General features: G+C 46.7%; 1 protein-coding gene across 1 annotated transcript in view; it reads right to left on the reverse strand.

Moving 5' to 3' along the window:
* LOC114028545 (neuroblastoma suppressor of tumorigenicity 1-like) overlaps nt 1-16,773 on the reverse strand; it is a 19,570-nt gene extending 2,797 nt beyond the window's left edge. The window contains exons 1-3 of the mRNA XM_027842811.1: nt 16,669-16,773; nt 841-1,029; nt 390-501 (exon numbers count right to left, since the gene is read on the reverse strand). Coding sequence (XP_027698612.1) covers nt 390-501; nt 841-1,010 — 282 coding nt within the window. The 5' untranslated portion in view covers nt 1,011-1,029; nt 16,669-16,773. The remainder of the gene's footprint in view (nt 1-389; nt 502-840; nt 1,030-16,668) is intronic.
* Between the last annotated feature and the right edge of the window lie 7,029 nt (nt 16,774-23,802).

Raw genomic sequence — 23,802 nt, forward strand, 5'->3', positions numbered from 1 at the left:
AAGGGGGGAGGGGAGACAGAAGAGACAACCATGAGAAATGGAAGCAATGGGTAGTGGAGACAAAAGGGAGATGGAGGTAATAAACTGGAGGAGACAGAGGAAAGATGAAGACAATGGACGGTGGAGACAGTGGTTGGAAGGAAAAAGAAAAGAAGAAAGATAAAGTCAATAGATGGCAGAAACAAAGGGAAGACAAAGGTAACAAACTGAAAGAGGCATAAGGAAGATGGAGGAGACTGGAGTGAAGGAGCTAACAGTGATGAAAAAAGAAGGGTTACAGAGACAGCTGGGGTTTTTAAAGAGGAAGAGTCTCCTCTATTCATTCTCGGAGAGACCAGAGTGTTTGGGGAAGAGGTGGGGAAGGGTGGGTCCCCAGGAACCATACTCACAATTTCCCACATGGACTGAGAGGGCATACAGGAGTCACAGTGTACCAAGGACTCTGTAGACTGGGGAAAGGTGTTGGGGACACTGTAGCTGAAACACTGTCCCAGGCAGGCCCTACGGGGAAACAGATGGTAAGGAGGGGAGGGAAAAGGCACAGCAGAGGAGAGACAAATAAACTCAGTCACTGCCCTTCATCCAACTTTTCTCAGATCTACAGCTCATTTTCTAGTGGGAGTCATGAGAGGCAAAGAGAGGTGGCCAGGTAAGGAACCAGGCTGTGCCAGTCCCCAGCTCTGCCTAAGGAGAATCCTAACCCTCCCTCCTCCTGGACCTTCTTCCCTCCCCAAGTATCCTCTCTCCTGATTGTTTCCCCTCCCTCAGTTCCCCCCTTCTTACCACTCCCACCTCCTCCCATCTCTCCCAATACTCTCTCTTCTTCACTCTAGCTCCTACCTGTTCTGGATGGATTTTGATTTACAGCCACTATGCCCCACGATCTGGGTGATGTTCTTGGCCTCACACCAGGCACTCTTGTCTGGGAACAGTGCCAGTTTGTTGATTGGAGGAGGGGCAGCCAACAGCACCACAGGGAGGAGGGCACCCACCAGGACCCACAGCATCATGCCCAACACCACCAGAGCCCTGTAATTGAGCCCAGAACCCAGAGATGAGATCCTGCTGTCAGTCCAGTAGATATGGCCCTCCCCAGTTGGGAACAGGGATCCGTGCTTTGATAAAATGACTGCAGCAGCTGGTGGAGGATGGATTGGAGAAGACAGAGGAACAAAGCATAGAGGACCATTTAGACTGCTACCGCAATAATCCAGGTGAGAGGTCAGGAGGGTGCACACTAGGGGAGTGGTTGTGTGAATGGAAAAAAAGGGAAAAGAGAGAGATGGTGTAGAGGGAGAATTCATAAGAACTGGCATTGGATTGCATATGGCAGGTGAAGAGGAAGAAGTCAAAGATTACACCCAATGACCCTGAGTGACTGGAAGGATGCCACTGAACATCCAGATGGAAAAGGCAGCTGGTGATGTGGGCCTGGAGCTCAGGGAAGAAAGGAAGGCTGGATTTAGAGATGTGATAATTAAATCTGTGGGAGCTGATGGAGTCAACAAGAGAGTGTAGAGAGAAGAGAGAAGAGGACTCAGGGAAGAGCCTTGAAGGACATCCGTAGTTGGGAGAAGGGTGGATATAGATGATGATTCATCAAAGGAGACTGAGAAGGAGCAGTCTTTGCACTGGCCATCCCCCAGGGTTAGAATTTACTCCCCTCCTCATTGCAACCTCTTGGAATCTCTAGTGTCTTCTCTAATGCCATCTTCTACATGAGATCTTCCAGGATCCCACCCCCAGCTACTAATGCCTACCAGTTGCAAAAATACCTTGTATTTGATTGTATTTTGTATTTACTTATATGCATATATATTGTTTCCCCAAACAGAATGTAAGCTCCTTGAGGGCAGGAACTATTTCATTCCTCTCTAGGAAGACCCACCACCACCAGGGGCTATCTCTCTCTTTCCCTTCAGTTCAAGCCTTACCCAGGACTCCAGGCCACCCAGATCCCATCCAGGCAATTTGTTCATATCAACCATGAGAGATAGAACTTACCAACTTGATTTCTTCCAGAAACAGAAGATCACCAGGCTTGACTATCTGCCATGACTCTATGTCCTCTGGATTCCCAGGCACTGTCATCTAACCTCCTGATGCAATCTAAAGATCCCTGGGCCCTGATATGCAACCCAATGTTGAATCTTGGGGACTTCTGGGCCTTTCCATCTGCCCTGCAGCTTAACTCAATTCTATGTGTCATTTCCCCCAAGCAGAGTGTAAGGTGCTTGAGAGCTGGGACTGTCTCACTTTTTGTATTTGTATCCAGTTTTTGCACAAGTAAACACTTAATAAATGATTTTTTATTCATTCTTTTGTATCTCCATTGTCTAGTATTGGTAAACATTTAATAAATGCTTTTTGATTGATTTATTAATTACAAGGGAGAATTCTAGTAGGGAGGGAGTCACTGGGAAATAACTAATGTTTTAAAAAGAGAATATACATCTCCAAAGGCTTCATGATGGAAAATGCTATCCACATCCAAAGAAAGAACCATGGAGTTTGAATACAGATCAAAACATACTATTTGCTATTTTTTTTTCTTCTGTTGTGTTTTGTTTCCTCTTTCAGGTGGTTCCTCCTATTGGTTCTAATTCTTCCTTACAACATGACTAATGTGAAAATATGTTTAATAGCAATGTATATGTATAGCCTATATCAGATTGTATACTGTCTTGGGAAGGGAGGGGGGAGGGAGGGGGAGAAAAATTTAAAACTCAAAAGCTAATGGAAGTGATTGTTGATAAATCAAAATAGATTAATTAAAAAAGAGAGAACATCAATAAAACATGTTTTTAAATGCCATTCCCTTCCACTTACTACCTGTGCGACTCTGGGCAAGTCACCCCCTCTCTTAGGTGTTTAGTTTCCTCATCCATAAAGACAAGAGATTGGATTAGGTGCCTCTCAGATCCCTTCCAGCTCTAAATTTCATGACCCTCAAGAGTCCCTTCACAGAATGACAGCACTTTAGAGTCAGAAGAAACCACAATGATAATATAGCACAACCTGTACTCAGAAATGAATTCCCTCAAATACTGGAAAGCAATATGGCAGAAATTGGGTTTAAACTAACACCTTATACCACACTCCACAAGACATTCTAAATGCGTATGCAATCTTAATATTACAGATCAGATTATAAAAAAATTAGAAGGGAAGCAAATTACATACCTCCCACAGCTATGGTTAGGAGATATATATTTTAACCAAACAAGAGATAGAGGTAATTTCAAAAGATAAAATAGTTAGCTTTGATTACATGAAATGGAAAAGTTTCTGCACAGACAAAATTAATGCATCTGGGATAAGAAGGGAAGTGGCTAAATGGAAAAAAAAATCTTCGTATCAAATTTTCTTATAAAGGCTTGGTATCCATGATACAGAAACAATGAACAGATACAGACAGATAGACAATCAAGTTATTAACTATAATTAATAGATCAAAAGACATTTGTTAAATATTTTGGATTTGTATATATATACATACATGCATAAAGGATGGATTAAAGATACATATATATTGAAAATAATTAAATGCTTTTTGAGATATATATGTGTGTGTGTGTATACATGTGTATGTGTAGATATGTATAAGTGTACATATACACACACACACGCGTGCATGCACACAAATACACACACACACATATATATATATATATATATAACCCAAAGTCATTCCCAATAGGCAAGTGCTCAAAGAAGATGAATAGACAATTCTCAAAAGAGGAATCACAAACTATTAACAACCTAAAAGAACGCTCTAAATCCCTAATAAGAGAAATGCAGATCAAAACAGCCCTGAGGTTTCATCTCACACTCTGTAAACTGGCAAAGATGACAGCACATGGCATGTTGGAGGGGTTGTGGGAGGATGATCCCACTGGTGCATTGCTGCTGGTCCTGTGAATTGGCACAATTGGGAAAGCAATCTGGAATCACTCAAAAAAAGTGATTAAAATGTCCACACTCTTTGACCCAGAGATTCCATTACTGGGCTTAGACTCCAAGGCGGTCACTGATAAAAAGAAAGTCCCCATGTACACCAAAATATTTATAGCAGCACTTTTTATGATAGCAAAGAATTGGAAACAAAGTAGATGCTCATTGATTGGGGAACGGCTAAACAAATGGTGGTACAAGAATGTAATGGAATATTACTGTGCTGTAAAAAATGATGCATGTGATGAATACAGAAAAGAATAGGAAGATCTACATGAACTGATGCAAAATAAAGTAAGAACCAAGAAAATAATATACACATAGACTATAATAATGTAAATGGAAAAGACAACCACACACACACACATACATGCATAGACACTAAAAAGTTAATGTTGTAAAATGATAAAGAGCAAGGATGGTCCAAAAAAAGAGACATGAAAAGATGCTCCTGCCACACCACCCCTTGGCAGAAGTGAGAGGTCCACAAGTGTTTCATGTTGCACATATTTCACACTTCTTCAGTTGGTCAGTTATGCTGTTTCTTCTTTTTCTTTTTTTTTTCTTGTCCTTAAAAAATAGTACTTCTTATAAGGGATGGCTCTCAGGGAGGGAGACAGAAGAGTACTGGGGAAAATTATGGTGATGTAAAAAAATAAAAGGCATCAATACAAACTTATTTTAAAAAAAAGATCATCACATGACAAGTGGCCATCTGGACTTTGCTTTTAAGGTCTCCATTGAGGGGGAGCCCACTCCCCATTCCACTTTTGGGAAGCTCTGGTTGTTAGGCAGGATTTTTTTTATATCAAGCCTAAATTGACTTCTTCACAACATTGAACCTAATGTTCCTGGAATTGCCCACTGTTTCCAAAGAGAACAAGTCTAATCCCTTTTCCATGAGATAACCCTTCAAATACTTGAACACAGCTTTCCTGCTAACTTCTCTTCTCCAATCTAAACAATCCCCAATTCCTTGAATATGGAAAACACTCAAGGCCCTTCATCATCCTGATTATTTTCCTATGAATTCTCTCCAACTTACCAGTGTCCTTTCTAAAAAGTGGTGTCCAAAACTGAACACAGCACTCCAGATCTTGGACCAAGGCAGAGCAGAGCAGGACCGTCCCCTCCTGATTCCTGACAGCCATGCCTCTCTTAATGCAGTTCAAAAATCACATTTTTTAATACCCTCTCATACTATTGATTCACATCCAGCTTACAGTCCACTAAAATCCCCAAATCTTTTTCAGAAAAACTGCTGTTTATTCATGCCTTCCACCACCAAATACTTAGGAAGTTAATTTCTTGAACCCATGTAACACTTTACATTTACCTCTATTGCACTGCATTTCATTAGATTCAGCTCAGCTTTCTAGCCTAGCAAGTCCTTTTGGGATGCTGACTGTCACACAGTGTGTTAGCCATCTCTTCCAGCTCTGTGTCATCTGCAAATTGGATTAATAGACCATCGACGCCTTTATATAAGTCATTGATAAAAATATGAAACAGTACAGGCTCAAGTCCAGCAGAAAGCTGGACCAGGGCCTACCCAGCAGTATCAACTAAGGATATCATTCGCCTGTTTTACAAAATCAGAAACCAAGAAAGGCCTGGGTAAAGGGCCTTCATAGGAGTTGAAATCACACAGCTGGAAGGGAGCACTCAGACCACACAGAATGTTAGAACTGAAGGGCAGCTTAGCCAATCCCTTTATTTTTCAGAGAAGGAAACTGAGGCCCAGATATGGGAAGTGACTTGCCCAAGATGACACAGGGGTGTTCATAGCACAACCAGCAATTCCCAGATTTCCAGACTCCAAGCCCAGTGCCCTTTCCAGGGCCTCATGCTAGTGAGGTCACAGAGCTCATCCCCCTCTCAGCTTCTGGACAGAATTATTCCTGAACCCCTCCATCAAGGCCCCATTGTTATGGTGGGGAGGGGACCTTGGGCATGGCAATGAAGCAAAAGCCCTGGCAGGTCTGTCAGAACTGGGGATGACCTGTGTATCTAGTATCCCAGGGCCAGACTAGTTAAGCTTGAAAAGACTCAATGCCAGAAAGCTGGCCACCAGGGCTGGAATTTTCTTTCATCCACAAAGACCATCTCTACAGTCTGCTCTGGCAGATGGAGCACCCACGTCACTGAAATGTCAAACTCAGAAATACTGAGTTTGCCGTTGTTTAGTTGTTTTTCAGTCGTGTCCAACTCTTCCTGACCCCATTTGGTGTTCCCTTGGCAAAGATACTGGAACTGTTTGCCATTTCCTTCTCCACCACATTTTATAGATGAGGAACCTGAGGCAAACAGAGTTAAGTGACTTGGCCAGGGTCACATAGCTAGTAAGTGTCTAAGGCCAGATTTGAACTCAGGAAGATAAGTCTTTCTAATTCTAGGCCCAGTGCTCTATCCACTGTGTCACCTAGTCACCTGGTAGCTGTCACTCTCTCTTGTTTTCAAAGGTTTCCACACAGTGGATCCATTTGCTTCTTCAGTAGACATTAAAGAGCAGTGTCTGCTAAACCAGGGCTATATCTCTGCAATCTCATTACTTTGGAAATTACCTCTAAAAATGCAAATTGCAACACATTCATTCCTACCCATCTCGAGCAACTCTTGCCCACGTTCTGCTATAAATTTGCCACAGGAGCCCACCTAATACGCTGAGCTACACCAAATTAGATATAATTCAGTATGGGTAAATATAAAGTACTGCCCTGGGTTCAAACAATCAATGCACATGTACAGAATGGAGGAGGCATGGCTGGACACACCCGGGGCTGGCTCAACACCACCTCCAAATGTGACCCTACAAAAAAGGCCTGAGGGTCTGGGTGGACCGGTGGCATGCTTCATCTAAGCCAACAGCCCCAAAAGCTCATGTGGCTGTTAGACAGCATTCATAGGAACACAGTGTTCAGAGTGACTAAGATCATGTTTCTGTTGCCCTCTTTCTTGAAAAAACATGCCTGGGATAACATGCCCAGTCTTTGAGCATTGCATTTTAGGATGAGGATTGACAAGCTGGTGCAGAATCAGAAAATCCAACCGAATAGGAGTGGGATGGAATTCTCAAAGCAGTGTACTGGCTAACCTCAGAGGAGACAGAAGACTCGTATTTCTATGAGAAAACATTTGTAAAAGTGCATAGTCCGGTGCATAGCACATAGTAAGTACCATAAAACTGTAGCTATTATTATCATCATCGTTAACAACCCTGGGCAGTAAATAGTAAAGCTAGTAATACATTTACATAGCATTTTATTGTCTACAAAGCACATTACCTACATTATCTCACCTGAACAGTAGTAGCTAATAATAATAATAATAATAACAGCAATAGATAACATTTATATAGTGCTTTAAGGTTTACAAAACACCTTACAAATATAATCTCATTTGATCCTCACAACAATCCTAGGAGGGAAGTGCTATTATTATTCCCATTTTACAGATGAAGAAAGTGATAGAGCCAGAGTCTGACTCCTCTGACCCCAGGGCAGCTGGGCGGTGCCATAGTACAGAGTGCTGGGCATGGAGTCAGGAAAACTCACCTTCCCGAGTTCAAATCTGGCCTCAGACATTTTCTAGCTGTGTGAACCTGAGCAAGTCATTTAACCCTGTTTGCCTCAGTTTCCTCATCTGTAAAATGAGCTGGAGCAGGAAATGGCAAACTACTCCAGTATCTTTGCCAAGAAAACCCCAAATGGGGTCACAAAGAGTAAGACATGACTGAAAAACGACTCAACAACAGGCAATTGGGGTTGAGTGACTTACCCAGGGTCACACAGCTAGGAAGTTATCTGAGGCTGGATTTGAACTCAGGTCTTCCTGACTCCAGGTCCAATGCTCCATCCACTGAGTCAAGTATTACTATTCCATTTCACTGACAAGGAAATTGAGGTTCAAAGAGATTTGCCCATAGTCACACAGCTATGAAGTGACCCAGGCAGGATTTAAATCTACCAAGGCCAGAGAAATAAATCTTCTTACTCTTTTCCTACTTTTCAGCCATCACAAGCTTGAACAGCGATGAAGAAATCATTGGGTTCTCAGCCTCTGAACATCAGACTCCTTTCTCCCCACCCTCCTCTGACCTTGGAAATAAGGAGAGAGAAAGAGAGGGGACAGGGAAGGTAAGCGAGAGAGTGAGAGAGGAGAAGAGAAAAGAGGGGAGAGAGAGGAGAAGAGAAAAGAGGAGAGAGAGAGATAAGAGAAAAGAAGGGAGAGGGGAGAGAGAGAGAGAGAGAGAGAGAGAGAGAGAGAGAGAGAGAGAGAGTACATGAGCACCCTATGACCAAGTTCAATGTCAATGGTATGACACTCTAGTTGGAGGCTGGGAACTACCCAGTTTCGTCAGCAGATGGCAGTGCAGGGCCGCAGCTCAAGGAGGCTTAACTCAGATGCTACTAACCGGGAAGAATTTTGTTCTTTCTCTGAAGATCAATACAATTCAGTGGATAATTTCCAATTTGCCATTTGGATGGCTCAGTGATCATCCAATACACCTAGAGCATAGTGTCCCTGGATTCCTGTCCCTGCCCCGATCTATAAGAAGGGGAAAGGATAAAAAGAGGAGAGAGATCCAGAAAGCAGAGCAAGATTGCCGGGCAATCCAACCTTCAGAGGGAAAGCCAGCAGGTATTCTGGGAAGAGCCCACCGGGCTGGCAGTCAGGAAAGCTGAGTTCTAGTCCTGGATCATGATGTGACCTTGGACAAGTCCCTCCCTCTTTCTTTTATTTTTTATTTTATTTTTGCTTTTTGATGAGTCAGTTGGGGTTAAGTGACTTGCCCAGGGTCACACAGCTAGCTAAGTGTTATGTGTCTGAGGCCGGATTTGAACTCAGGTCCTCCTGACTCCAGGGCCAGTACTCTATCCACTGTGTCATCTAGCTGCCCCTCCCTCCCTCCTTCTGAGCCTCTATTTCCCCCTTCATCAAATGAAGGCAGAGTAGAAATAGCACTGGATTTGGACTCAAAGGACCTGAGTTCAAATTCTGCCTGCAACTACCTGTGTGATCTGTGGCAAGCAAATCCCTCTCTCTGGGCCTCAGTTTCTCCTCTGTAGAGTGAGAGGGTTGCATTAGAAGGTCCATAAAGCCCAGAACCATAGAGCACAGGGGAATGCCCAAGGAGAGCTGCAGAGACACTTTTCAGCTATCTGACCTTGGGCAGATAACATTGAGATGTTTACTCTGTTTACTCATATGCAAAATGGGGATAAAATGTCACCTACCACACAGGGTGGATGTGAATAACAAATCTGAAAGTACGAGCTAAACGTCATCATTAAGCAACTAGTGACCAGAGCATTGGGACCTGGAGTTGGGAAAACCTGAGTTCAAACCCAGCCTCTGATACTTAATAGTTTTGTGAAAGTGGGCAAGTCACTTAACCTCAGTTTGCCTCAGCTTCCCCATTTGTAAAATGGGTATAATAGCATCTATACCCTAGGGCTGTGAGGATAAACAACATAATATTTGTGAAGTGCTTAAGTGTTAAATAAATGTTCCTAGCTATCTTCATCCCATTCACAGGATTTCAAGCTGAAAGAACCCTTAGAGATCACCTTCCTGAACCCCCTTGTTTTACATAATGAGAAAACCAGGCTCGGAGAGAAGTCAGTTGTCCAAGGTCACACTAGTAGTAAGGAGCAGAGACGGAACTGGAGCCCAGGTCCAGGGTTCTTTCTACTATCCCACACTGAGGGTCAGGAGGAGTGTGTGTGTGTGTGTGTGTGTGTGTGTGTGTGTGTGTGTGTGTGTGATGGAAGCTGACATAGAAACAGGTGGTGAGGAATTAGAATCTTAGATTTAGAGCTAGAAAGGACCTCAAAGTCCAACATACCCCCCCTTCATTTTACAAAGGAGGAAACTGAGGCCCAGAGAGGTCAAGCAATTTGCCCAAGGTCAATTAATGAGTGATAGAGCCAGAGTCTGAACCCAGATCCTCTGACCCCAGGGCAGCTGGGCAGTGCCATAGTACAGAGTGCTGGGCATGGAGTCAGGAAAACTCACCTTCCCGAGTTCAAATCTGGCCTCAGACATTTTCTAGCTGTGTGAACCTGAGCAAGTCATTTAACCCTGTTTGCCTCAGTTTCCTCATCTGTAAAATGAGCTGGAGCAGGAAATGGCAAACTACTCCAGTATCTTTGCCAAGAAAACCCCAAATGGGGTCACAAAGAGTCAGACATAACTGAAAAATGACTCAACAATAACTCTGACTCCAAACCCAAATGCTTTTTCTACTGTACCACCCTGTCTCTTGGGCACTGCGGAAATGGAGGCTTAAGGGACATAGTCTAGTCACACAGTCTCTAGTCTAATTATCTGGGCCCAGTCCTGCTGGGCTCAGCTTCCAGGTCTTCCTGCCCTTTATGTATGACTGTCCAGAGTCTCCTCAGGAAGGGATGTTCCCAACCTCACCCTGAAGCACTGTGTCTTCCACCCCAACTGGGGCAAGACTCCTGGCTCTGACAGATTCTTTGTTTGACAGCGGACAAGTCCCATCCCCTCGATGGGCCTCAGTTTCCCCATCTGTAAAACAAGACCACCGGACAATGAATGATCCAGCTCCAACCTCCCTTTCCAAATGAACCTGACAGCTGTTCCTTGTCAGGGACATTGCATCTCCCATCCTGGCACCTTTGTGTAGGCTGTGCCCTATCACAGAGTGCTCTTCTTTCTCACCACTGCCCCATGGAATCCTCAGCTTCCTTCAAGGCTCAGCTCATGTGCCATTCCCTATACAGAGGATGCCTTTTCTTGAGTTCTGCCATGTACTACTTGTACTTCACCATTCTGGGCCTCTGTAAGATGAGAGGATTGGCCTAGAGGAGGCGCCTTCCAGCTATAGATCTGAGATCCTATGAATCACAGAATCTCTAAGTTGCAAGGCTAGGGTCTGTCAGAGAAGGAAATCCCCACTTACATCATCCCTCCCCACTGTGTGACCATTTCCAGCAACTGGGAGCTCCCTACTTCCCAAAAAGGCTCCATTCCATTGCTGGTCATCTGATTGTCAGAAAGGTGTTCTCACCGGGAACTGAAATCTGACTCTTTGAAACTTCCGCCCACCAGCCCCAGCTCTGTCCTCTGGCTCTAGGCAGGACAAGCTTAATCTCTCTTCCACATGACAGCCCTTCACATAGTTAAAGGCTGGGATAATTCCTGCCCATGTCTTCCCTTCTCCATACTCAACATCCCCCAGCTCCTTCGACCGGTCCCCACATGGCATGTTTCAGGTCCCTATCCTGTAACGGTTGCCCTCCTTGGCAGAGGTCTGTCAGTCTCCTTCCTACAAAGAGACACTCCAAATCCAGGCAATCAATTGTAAACGTTTCTTTTTTCCAGACCAAGAGTTTTCTAAGTGCACAGAGTGCCCCTCTACTTCTGTATCTACCCCCGAGTTTCCTAGTCCATAGGTCTCCCCACAGGGTTTCATCAGTCCACCTCACTGCCTTCACATGTGGCCATACTCTTTGATACAGATCAGTGATGGAGGATCACCGGACAGTCAGGCTGCAAAACGGCAATAAACAGAGGCCCCATCCCAGGGAGAAGGTTAGATGATGGGCAAGAGAGGTACCAGCTCTATTTCTCTTCCCAGGCAATGTTTGGGATCTGGGTTTGAATCCTAGCTCTGACACTAATTATCCAATCAGTCACTCTGCTGAGCCTTAATTTCCTTATCTGTAAAATAATGGTGATATTTAGACTATCTGCCTCATGGAGCTATTACAAAGAGGTCCTTCTATCAACCTTAAAGTACTACATAAAAATGAGTTATTATTTTCAGATAATCAATCAACAATCATTTATTAAATGACTGCGATGTACTAGGAGGGGCAGCTAGATGTTCAATGGATAGGGCACTGGAATGGGAGTCAGGATGACCTGAGTTCAAATCTGGACTCAGACACTCTGTGTGACCCTGGGCAAGTCACTTAACCTCTGTTTGCCTAATCCACTGGAGAAGGAAATTTGCCAAGAAAACCCCATACTGAGTCACCAAGAGTTAGACACAACTGAACAACAACGATATGCTAGGTACTGGGGACCCAAAGAAGAAAAAGGAAAAGTCCCTGGCTTCAGGAAGCTTACATTCTATCGGGAGAAACAATATCAATTTTGGAAAAGGAAAAAAAGGGGGGGGGGAGAGTTTGTTCTGTTGGGTTTTGTTTTGTTTTGTTTTGAGCTCAGAAGAATGGGACTCAATTTCCTCATTTGTTCAATGAGGGGATTGGAGCAGCTGGCTTCCTGAGGTCCCTTCCAGCTCTCGGAGCTAGGATCCTAGGAACATGAATCTCAAAATAAAGTACCTCCAAGTTCACACTCTTCCCTGCTCTCCCTGCCCTCTCCCTCTCTCCAGGGAGGCTGTCCTGCGCTTCCTCCCCCTCCCAGCCTACAGACACAGGAATAGAACCAAGCCCCAGCCAGGATCTGACCTTGATCTTGGGGAGTGCCCTCAGGGCCCTTCTCACAGCCTCTTCTCCCCTTCCTCTACCTTCTCCCCACTCCCTGTCCTCTTTCTTCTCTCCCATTCAGCGAACTCTCTCAAGAACCTGGAGCTCAGTGGAGGACCGGAGCCAAGGGAGGTCCCAGAGACTGCTGGCAGGGAGAGGGGATAAGGAAGCAAAAGGGAACAGCTGGGATGGAAGGAGAAACCCAGAGAAGCTCAAGGGTCTCTCACTTCCTCCCATCTCTAAGCCTTTGATCCTGTGATTGTTCTCTGTGAGCCTGGTTCTTCTTGAGTAAACTAAGGGAGGGGGTAGCTAGGTGGATAGAGCACACCCCTCCCCAGAGTCAGAAGGACCTGAGTTCAAATCCGACCTCAGACACTGGGCAAGTCACTTAAGCCTGATTGCCTCCCAAAAAAAATAAAATAAGAGGTCTGGGCTGGTGGAGCTCAAAACCCTCCTCCAGCTCTACGTATTCTAATCTAACAAACTTCTGTTATTGAATTGATGTAATCCAGTCCACTCATTTTAAACTGGAGGAAGCCAGGGGAAGAGGCTTCCCCAGGGTTGTACAATTTGTTAAGACACTGAGCTGAGACTCGAACACAGTCAAAAGCTCAGTCTCTCATCTCAGCACTTTTCCCTATAGTGAATTGCCTTGAACTTTGGGGAAATTTCTCAGGGCCAGACTAGGCTAAGAGGAGATGGGAAATGAATGAGAGGATGGCTCTCTAGATTCTTCTAACCCTCTAAGGAATTCCAACTTCCGGGAAAGCCTTAAAATTAGCACTGGGTTGGGAGATGGGGGGCATCGGGTCTTTGTGCTGCACTTAGGTGACAGGCATTGTGTGGTCCTGCCATTTTAAAATGTTTGTGGAGTCAGCAGGGCATAGTGAGGAAAGAGCACCAAATCTGGAATCTGCAAACCTAGTATCAAAACCTGGATCTGCTCCTTACTGCCTATGTGACCTTGGGCAAGAGAATCCAAGTCTCTTAGCCTCAGTTTCCTCACCTGTAAAATGAGAGCACTGAATTGGAGGAACTCTAACTTCCCTTCCAGACCTAAATTCTGTGGTTTCTTTCAGAGTACCCAAAGGCCAAAAGGAAAACAGCTTAAAATGTTTTCTGCTTGAGGGGCTAAGATTCACCATTGGTCATCTAAGGGCTGTGGGGAGCTCCCTCAGGGAGGCCAAAGCATTGCCCTACATTAAAAAGGAGAACGAATTAAAATCAAGGTTTGGGGAGGGGAGCCTCCTGTCCAGAAAGGCCAGAAAGAAAGGGTGCTTCTGAGACATTGTTCTCCCCTAGGCCCCAGCTTAAGGCCATTACAGCGATGCTGTAAGGGCAACATAGCAACAGTGAGAAGGCACCTGTCCTGATCTGGTTTGTCTAAAGGTTCCTTCAATTCCACAGCCAGGGCTTACAGCTCCAAGAGCGCCTTGGAAACCCCAAACAATGTGCCCCTCTCTCCTGACCCAGCTGGAAACACACACAGTGGGAAGACCTGGATTGTACTTGTGGCTTAACTCCAAAACTTCCAAATGTGACCCTGGCCAACCTCACTAAGCCTTGGCTTTATATGGATTACAATCAATATCCTCACTGAGGGCCCTCCCAGCTCTGATATTTTGTGTTCTAAGGGCCCTCCCAGCTCTGACATCCTGAGTTCTAAGGGCCCTCCCAATCCTGCCATTCTGGGTTCTAAAGGCCTTCCCAGCTCTGACATTCTCTGTTCTAAAGGCCTTCCCAGCTCTGACACAGTTTTTTCTAACGTCCCTCCCAGCTCTGACATTCTCTACTCTGAGGTCCCTCCCAGTCCCAACATTCTATAAAAATGTCAGTTCTCAGGGTGGTGCCCTACATCTACACCCCCCAACACACATACACACACACCCCTTACCCAATACTTTTTAACTGTAGGCAAAGGGGACCACACCCTTCAAGCCAATGCCTTTCTACCCTTCTACCTCCAGACAGCCCTCAGAGTTGGAGGGCTCCTGCAGGGACCCCCTCCTTCCCAACACACATCGAGAAAACAGTCTCCAAAGAAAATTCCTAATAACAAGCCTCTGTGCTAATTCAGGGACCCGCCCTGGCCCTCACATCTGTTCAACAGAAGTCTCACTGAAGACCCCACCAGCATCTCTGTCATGTGCTCTCTAGCTCCAGCAGCAGCAACAATAGCCCCAAACCTTGGGGTAGAAAAAGCTAAAAGTTAAACCTAATAGTCTGAAGTTTCACTTAGGACTGAGGCCACCACACACACACACACACACACACACACACACACACACACACACACATATACCCACTACTACCATTTTACTGGTCCAGACAGTCATATACACTGTGAAATCACCTTGAGGGAGGGTTTTCCTTTGGCCCTTCAAGATCCCCAAAGGAGGAACAGTAAGGGTGGCAGAGGGTCACCAGTCCCAGTCAGTCATTTTTCCTCGGCCACTGGGGCAGATTCTGCCCCCATTCTGTATGGCAGTACCACAGAAAGAAGGAGACGGGAACAAGAATCTGGTTATTGGACAATTAACAAAGGGTGAAGGGGCCCTCTCCCAGGTTTTGGGTGGGAAGCAAACTTGGAGCTTCCACTCCAGTCCTAATTTCTGTTTTTCTAAAGGTTCCTTCAATTCCAAACCCAGGGCTTTCAGCAGCGCCTTGGAAACCCTAAACAATGTGCCCCTCTCTCCTGACCCCTGCCAATGTGCCCCAGCTGTAAACACACACACAGCTGCCTCCATGGCTTCCGTGAAAGATCAATATTAGCACAGTAGGGAATCCGTGCAGGTGACCCAAAGCAAGGGACCCTGAGCTCAGCTAGGGGCCTTCAGAGCACCGGAATGGGGGGGGGGGGGAGAGAATTCCCTAGAATCTTGAAAGCACCCCTCCTCCTCCCCAAAGAATCCAAGAGAAACACAGTACTCTCCAGAACTGGGACTATCGGAAGGTGGAGGAGGGAGAAGTTATAAATGGGGGAGGGGTCACTTCCTCTTCCTAATTCAAAGTTCTCTTTATATACCTCTCTGGAGATCTCTATGCCCTCCCCGACCCAAACCAGACTTTCACTATAGCCGAGTATGTGAAAACAGAGGAAGAAAAGAGACAGATACAGTGACAGAGACTGAAACAGGGAAAAAGAGAGAAAGGAGGGAATAGAGAAGAGGGCAAGAGGACAGAGAGAGAGACACAGAAAGGGAAAGGGAGACGGGAAAGGGAGACGGGAAAGGGAAAGAGAGGCAGGGATAGAGAATAGGAGGCGTGAAGAGAGAAAAGGAGATTACGAGAAAAAAAAAGAGGAACAAGGAGAGAAGAAAAGGGAGGGAGGAAAGGAGAGGAGGAAAGTAAGCCAGAGAGGGAGAAGAGAAGACAAGGGAAGACGAACGAGAAAAAGAGATGGAGAGAAAAAGGGAAACGGAGAGAGAGAGAGAAAGAAAGGAGAAAGGGAGAAAGAAAAGGAAAGGAAAGGAGAGCAAGAAAAAAGCGAGGAAGGAAAGAAACAGAAAAATAGAAGGGGAAAGAAACAGGAAACTAAGAAAAAGAAGACACAGAGATAGGGAAAAGAGAAAGACAAGGGCAGAGAGAAGAGTCGAGAGAGAACGGAGAGAAAGGCAGAAAGAAAGACTTGGGACATCGAGAGAAAAGAGAAAAAGTCAGGGAGATAAATGGGCAAGAGACGAGCCGTGAGACTCAGGGAGGCTGAAGTGGGAAGCAGAACCCCTGTTTGGGGTGGAGTGGGGGGGGGGGGTGAGAGGCTGCTTATGCCGCCAGCCCCCCCTCAACTGCCCAGTTCTTTCAGAACAAGTCTCTACCACTCACAGGTTGATTGTTTTTGTCCATCTTTATCCCGAAATCAAAGAGATGGAAATGGGGCCTCGAGTTCGCAAAACGCTCGGACCCGGGCTGCCCCTGCCCCTGCCTTGCCCTACCCTCTTTCTTCCCTCCCCCGCGCCCCTTCTCTGCCTGGCCCTGCCTCGCCCTCCTCCGGCTCCAGCCAGGCCACTACCCTGATGGGTCGGGAAGAACACTGAGGCTCCGTGATGGAGCCCGAGCCGGCCGGAGCCCGAGCCTCCCACTCCGTCTCGTCCGCTCCCATCTCGGTTCTCAGCTAGGCTTGGTCCTCCTTTCCTCTCCGCCCCTCTGGGACGGAGGGCTGCCCTGGAGCGGAGAGGGGGGTGTCTTGTCCAGGGCACCAGGGACCCTGTCCCTACGGAGGGCGGACGGGGCGCGCGGGGCCAGGACTCACCGTGCACCGGACAGAAGGCTGCTCCCATATGGCTCACGCCAGCTTCGCCCTGGGGCGCGGCGGGGACGGACTGACGGACGCTCGCCTGCCCGCCTGCGGGATCCCGTCTGACGCCGCAGCAACCCGCGGGCGGCCCGGGAGCGGGGGCGCGGCGGGGACAGCCCCAAGTCAGGGGTGTCTCCTCTCCAAATAGGGAGAGAGGGCGGGGGCGGGGAGAGGCCAGGCCGGCGCGCAGAGCCCGGGCGAGCCGAGCCCCGCCACTCCCGCCCCCCCACCCCACCCCAAGCCCAGCACCCAGCACCGCCCCGAACCCGGCCAGCCGGCCCGCCCCGAGCGCTGTCTGCTGGCCCACGGACAGCCAGTCCACCTCCGCGGGGCCAGGGAGCTCCGGGGCCCGGGCGGCTGCAGCAGGGCAGCGGCGGGAAGGCTTGCTCCAAACACGGCTCCGGCTCTGGCTCTCGCTCCCGGAATGGGGGAATGGAGAGAGCCAGGAGGGGGAAGAGAAGAGAGAAGAGAAGAGGGGGAATGGGGGGGGGGGAGGAAGGAGAGAGAAGGAGAGGAGGGGGAATGGGGGGGAGAGGAGAGAGGAGGAGAGGAGGGGGAGGAGGGAGGAGAGGAGGGGGAGGAGGGAGGAGAGGAGAGGGAGGAGAAGGAGAAAAGGAGGGGGAAAGGGGAGAGGGAGGAGGGGGAAAGGAGGGAGGAAAGCAGAGTAAGGGGGGAGGGAGAGAAAAAGGAGGGGGAGAGCAGAGGAAGAAGGGGAGAAGAGAGGAGGGGGAGGAAAGGGGGAACAGAGAGAAGGAGGAGGAGAGAAAAGGGAAGGAAGAGAATAATGGAGAAGAGGAAGGGAAAGGACAGAAAAGGGAGAAAGGAGGAAAGAGGAATGGGAAAAGTGGAGGGGAAAGGGAAAGTGGAAGGAAAAAGAGGAGAAAGGGAAAGCAGAACTGACTCCCATTGGGGTAGCAGCAGTAGTTTCCCTAAGGGAGTTCGAGGGCCCTGGAACTGGTAGTACCCAAGAGGGCTGGGGGTAGAGTGGGGAGCCAGGCCTGGAGGGCTGCACTTGTGAGCTAAGGCTGGAGGCTGGGCACTGGGTTGAGAGAAGAGGCTGCTCTGGATTCTCCCCCACATGTAAATAGCCCATCCGAAAATGGGTTTGCCTCAAAAAATGATCTGATTGTAACAAGACAGGAACAAGGAGATGATATGGAAGGAACAATTTAAAACACTTTCCATCGGTACGTTCCCTCATTTCCCTCTAGAAGTTCAGAATCACTGAAAATCAGAGCTGGAGGTGCCTTAGAAATTATCTTGTTCAACTCCATCCTTTTACAGAAGAGAAAACTGAGGCAAACGGTTAAGTGACTTGCTCAGGGTCACGCAGCTAGTAATTGTCTGAAGGAAGATTTGAAGTCAAGAGGATGAGTCTTCCTAACTCTAGGCCCAGCATTCTGTCCACTGTGCCACTCTAGAATAAGGGGAAGAACATAGATAACATTTGTCCTTTTCATTTTTGCTGTAAACATACTGTCGTGGACAAAAGCCCAGACTACCCCACTGCCCAGGGCAGCTGGTCTTTTGAATGTTGTTAAGAGGAGAATTTCAAAGGATCCCAATCATTTGAAGTGACTTTAGATCATTAAATATTGGTAGAAGGGAGCTAAAAGGACCACCTACTCTAAGCCTCTTTTAACCCCCTCTTCTTTCTTAAAGCTCTTTAGAAAGGGAAATGATTTGCCCAAGGTCATCCAGCAATTTAATTGGAAAACTGACTAGAACTCAGGTCTCCCAACATCCAGGGGCCTTCCAAACCTGCATTCTTCCCACTACGCAACCAAGCCTCTCTCTTGCAATTGTCTATCACAATTCTGGCTTGGTGTCCCTGCATATGAGGGATGTCAGGTGGGTCCCCAATGGAAAAGGCCCCATGGGGCTCCAGGCTTCAAGAGACACACCTGGTTGGCAGCAGAACTCGGTCTGCCCAAACAAGCCTGGCTGGTATGGGCCATGGGGGCCCTGAGGACAGAGCCACCTGGTGCAGATGTGGGCTGGGCCAGGACATAGGGGGAGGAGAGTATGGGGGAGTGGGGGCACTATGAGACCTCAGACCAGGGTGGCAGGGTCATGAGGCCCACTTCTCAGGCTCCTTTGAAAACATTTGGCCTAAGGCAAACGGCCTGCAATCCGACTGGGCAGCAGGGAGCTGCTCTCTTCCTGAGTGCCTGGAATGTGAGCTCCCACAGGGCACAGGCTTGAGCCAGCTGTTTCCTCTAATCCCATCAGCCTGGTCTCCCACAGGAGTCCAAACCTCTGCACTCTCATTGAAGAGAAAGAAAAAATAAGCAAAGGCTCTGTGTGTCTTAGGCAGCTGAGATCAGTGGAGTCGGTGCCAATGCATTTGGAGCCTGGAGGGCAGACGTCAAAATCACTCTCCTCCCATCTGAGCCAGCAAGACCCAGGGTGTTTCATCACTGATCTCTCTAGCCCTGCTCCTCCCTGGCAGGGTGAAGTTGGAAAGGACCATTGAGAGATAGGCTAACCCAACGCCTTTGTTCTACAGATGAGGAAACAGACACAAAGAAGGAAAGTGGATTATTCCAAGCTGGTAAGAAGTAGGGGAGCAAGGATTTGAACCTAGGCCTTCTGATTTCCAATCCGGTGCTCTTCCCACAAGCCCACTCACTGCCTGGAAGATCATAAGGCAGCTTGGGGCCCTTGCTAATAAGAGCTTGCATTTCCAGAGTGTCTAACACTATGCAAACCACCCTGTTCCCCATTGCCACTGTCTTAGCTAGTTTCTGAAGCAATTTATGGATTTTATCTTTATTTGCATGCAAGGTAAGTGGCACAAGTGTGATTATTTTTGTTTAACAGATGAGGAAACTGAGTCAGAGAGGGAAAGGGACTTGTCCGATGTCACACAAATATATTTCCGAAGGTCACACATATGTCACTGGAACTCTGGTCTTTACTCTGGTAGAGTAAGTCATTGAGTTGGAGCTCAGGAGACTAGAGGTTCTGATTCTTGTACTGTCAGATTTGTTTTTGTTTTTGTTTTTACCTTGGACAAGTCACTTAACCTTTATGGGCATCAGTTTCCTTTTCTGTAGAATTAGAAGACTGGACAATTCAATTAAACAATACACCAAGCATAAGTGACATTTAGGAAGAGTTATCCTCAACCAATCAACAAACTTTTGTTAAATACCTATTATGTGCCAGGCCCTATTCTAGGTGCTAGAGAGGCAAAGATGAAATGAAACAGTCCCTGCTCTCAAGCAGCTTACATTCTATTACAGAAAAACAACATATATATGGAAACTTAAATATGCAATATACCAAGGGGATATGTCTCATATTAAGGGCAGTTTGTTAGCACTGGAACATAGTTCCAGAGGATAAAATGGAAGGTTATATAGGGTAGAGAATAGGAACCCAAGAGGGATGGAAGAGACATGCATTGGCATGAAGAATCAGAGACATTGGTGGTTGGGGAAGAAAACTTCATTCAGCCTAAGCAACCTAGAGTGGAGCAATAGGGCAGTAGATCTTGGTACCCTTTCTAAGGGCAATGGAAATGTTGATTATGGACAAGAGGTGGGAAGAGGAGAGGGAGGGAATGACAAGTACAGCAGTAGGGAAGATGTCCAGGACCACATCCTGCAAGATAGTCAAAGCTTCTCTAAAGTCCTAGAGACTGGATGGTTCTAGAGGAGTGAGGCACGTTTGAAGGATTCCCCTGCCATTAACCAGCCAGGTCAGCTATACCGCATGGCTGTCCCTCTAGCTTTGACAGTATCCAGGCTCAAGAGACATTTTGATCTAATCCAACCCAATATGCATTTATTAAGGGCCAGACCCTGTGACACAAAGACAAAAGTGAAATGGTCTCTGCCCTCAAGGAGCTAACACTCTACTGTAACATTCAAATTTTAACAGTACTCCCCCCTCCCCCCCAACATACGCGCGCGCGCGCGCGCGCGCGCACACACACACACACACACACACACACTGTCTTCCCTACCAGGACTGCCTCCGGGGCAGGGAATCTGTTGTTTCCTGCTTCCCCATCCTGTTCACATCCTCAGGTGAGAAGAGGCCAAGAGTTCCCAAGACCACCTGCCTTCAGTCTTCTACTGGGCACACTGTGTTCCCCGAGGAAAGGCAGCAAGGGATCAGGCTTGGTGTCTTCCATCTGCTCCAAAGGACTTCTCCCTGCCACAAGGCAATTTCCACCCCCTGCTATCAGCCCAATCTCCCAACTGGAATGTGAGGACCTCTGATGCAGAGGATCAACTCTCTCTTTGACTTGGCTTCTCATCTCCTACTTATGTCCTTTGAGGGAAGAGGAAGAAGAAAGGGGGACAGGACTTCTTTCTCCAGCTATGGGGTTTGACCTCCATTCCTGTTGTGCCCTTTCTCTGACTAATCTCCAACCTTCAAGGGTTAGAGGAGTAGTGAAGTAGGGCCTCCCAATCTGACTGTGTCCCTCCCATCTCATGCTGCACTTGCCTGTAGCCCAATCTCCAACCTTCTCTGGAAGAATGGCACTTTCCATTCAGTGATGAACATTCTCACAGCTGGCCATGCACTTCACATAGAAGGAATTCTGAACCCCTTATAGGTCATCTTCCAAATCCTATTCCCCAACTCCATTGCCCGATTCCTTATCTTCATACCCCTCAACTCTCTCACTTCAAAGTTTCAACTAAACACCACCCAGCCCTTCTACTGTGCCCTCTTGCCTGTTCCATAGGCAAGAAACTTCCCTTCATCCTTAATCTTTTCCTCTTTCATTCCTTCTACCTATTTACTAGCTATTACTGAAACCTGGCTACCCCCAAATGACACAGCCTTCCAGTACTGGCTGTACCTTCACTTATTCTCAGCTCATTGATCAAGGCAGAAAAGTTGGAATACTCTTTGCTCCCCACTGCCACTTCCAGGTTCTCTCCCTTCTACCATCATTCAGTAACTCTCTTCCTTTTCAGGTTCATGTTATTCACATCAACCACTCAATCAAAATTCTGGAGGTCTACAGACCTCCCAGATCATTCTCCTTCCTTCATTAATGAGTTCAGTACATGGCTCACAACTTTTCTCTCCTTCCCTCATACTAGGAGACTTCAATCCACATTCTCCCTTCCTAAACATTCAGTTCCTCAACCTATTCATTGCCCATGAGCTATTCCTCCACCCTAACTCAGCTACACAGAAAGATGGTCAAACCTCTGATCTTGCCATCACCCACAAATGTACCACATCCATGTTCAAGAATTTCAAAATCCCCTTATCTAACTATAATCTATTGGCTTTTCACCTCTCCCTCTTCCTTCCCTTACAAAAACTGACCCTTCATCTGTACTGTAACCTCCAATCCCTTGACTCCTTAATTCTCTCCCTGGCTATCTCCTTTGCATTAGCCACTCTCTCCTCTTTTCCCCATCTTGACCCCTTGGTGAACCAATTCAACTCCACACCATCCTCATCTCTTGAACCCCTAGCTCCTTTACATATTACTAATTACTCCCTGCCAAGCATTAGCCTTGGATGACTCCCAGCATTTATTCCAACCTTCATTCCTACATACACATTACTGAACAAATGTGCTGAAAAAGCACACAACCATTCTGACTGGATCCACTACACATTTATGTTACACAACCTCAGCTGGGCCCTCACTGCTGCTAGGCAATCTTTCCATACCTCCCTTATCAACTCACTATCCCATTCTCCACAGTGACTCCTCTCAATCTTTTCATCTTTCCCCAAACATCCCATGGCCCCCCAACCCCTCACACTCTCAACTGAAATCCCTGCCTCATAATTTTACAGAAAGAGTCAATTTATCATGAACTCCTTCTTCTCCTCTCCTCATCTTCTATTACTCAGATACTTTCTGCCACTCTCTCCTTCTTCACCACTCACATGATGCAGTGTTCTTATTCCTCACCAAGGCTAACCCCTACCAGAACCTCCATTAGAGAAAGTACCCACAACAACCATGCTCACTTCACACTTAGCTCAGTGCTTGAGTCTCTGGACTACTTTTCCCCTCTCTCCATCCCAAGCACAGACACACCCTGATTTTCAGCTCCCTTTTATACACTGTCTTCTCCCATTAGAATGTAGCTCAGTCTCAACTGAAAAGTGGCAATGATAATAATAGCACCTACTTTGTGGGTTGCTGTGAGTGTAAAATGAGATAACATTTGTAAAAATGTTCCTAGCACAGTAAGCGCTATATAAATAAATGTTTATTCCCTAACCTTCCCCTTCCCTCCTAGAGGGTAAGGACTGTCTTTTTTTGGGGGAGGGGGGACATTTCTTTGTAAGAGTTTAATAACTACTCTATCCACTCATCCATCCATCCATCGGTCCATCTTTCTGTCTATATGTATCTATATATCTATCTATGCATTCTTTGTCAATATGACACCCATTCTTGACTGCTGTATTTGAGTTTAGGGATCTAGGGATCTCTCCACATTGATGTCCTTTCAGTTATTGTGAATGTTTGCTACTGGGGTTCTCCTTTCTTCATTTTATATCACTTCCTACAACTTCTCTGAACACTTTGTAATTTGCAATTATACTTCTTTATAAAGCAATCGTATTTCAGCATCTTTTCCATTGACCTGAATTCATGGTGCCAGAGTGCACTTGGGGCTGAAAAGAGAGGCATGCTAAACCCTGAAGATGTGGTCAGTGTGGTCATAACCTAAAAGCAAAGTTTGACGTTGAACCTGAAGGCTTTGAAAAAGCGAAATTCACTTCTGAGCTTTCAAAGATACCCTGGAAAACATTCTTAAATGCCCTTTGTCCTGGAAATGAGTTTCAGTATTGGGAAAAGGATAGCCAAGGGCCATAGAATAATGATTTAACGCCAGGATTTAGGCAGTGTGTCAAAGATGAGAGACTCAATGCTGGGAGTGGGGTGGAGAAGCGTCTAAGTACAGGGAATAGGGAAACTGTCAGAAATGGGGTGAGGGAGAGAAACTGAAGGTTTTGGTGGGGGATATGGGGAATGGGATTGAGTGCCAGGGGCTGAATAAAGTTTAATGCTGAGGTTAGGAAATCTGTGTTAGTAATGGGGGACATGCCAGGGATGGGGAGGGCTAAGTGCCAACCATGAAAAGG

This window comes from Vombatus ursinus, unplaced genomic scaffold (assembly GCF_900497805.2).
Source record: "Vombatus ursinus unplaced genomic scaffold, bare-nosed wombat genome assembly UNPS02014884.1, whole genome shotgun sequence".
Classification (NCBI taxonomy): domain Eukaryota; kingdom Metazoa; phylum Chordata; class Mammalia; order Diprotodontia; family Vombatidae; genus Vombatus; species Vombatus ursinus.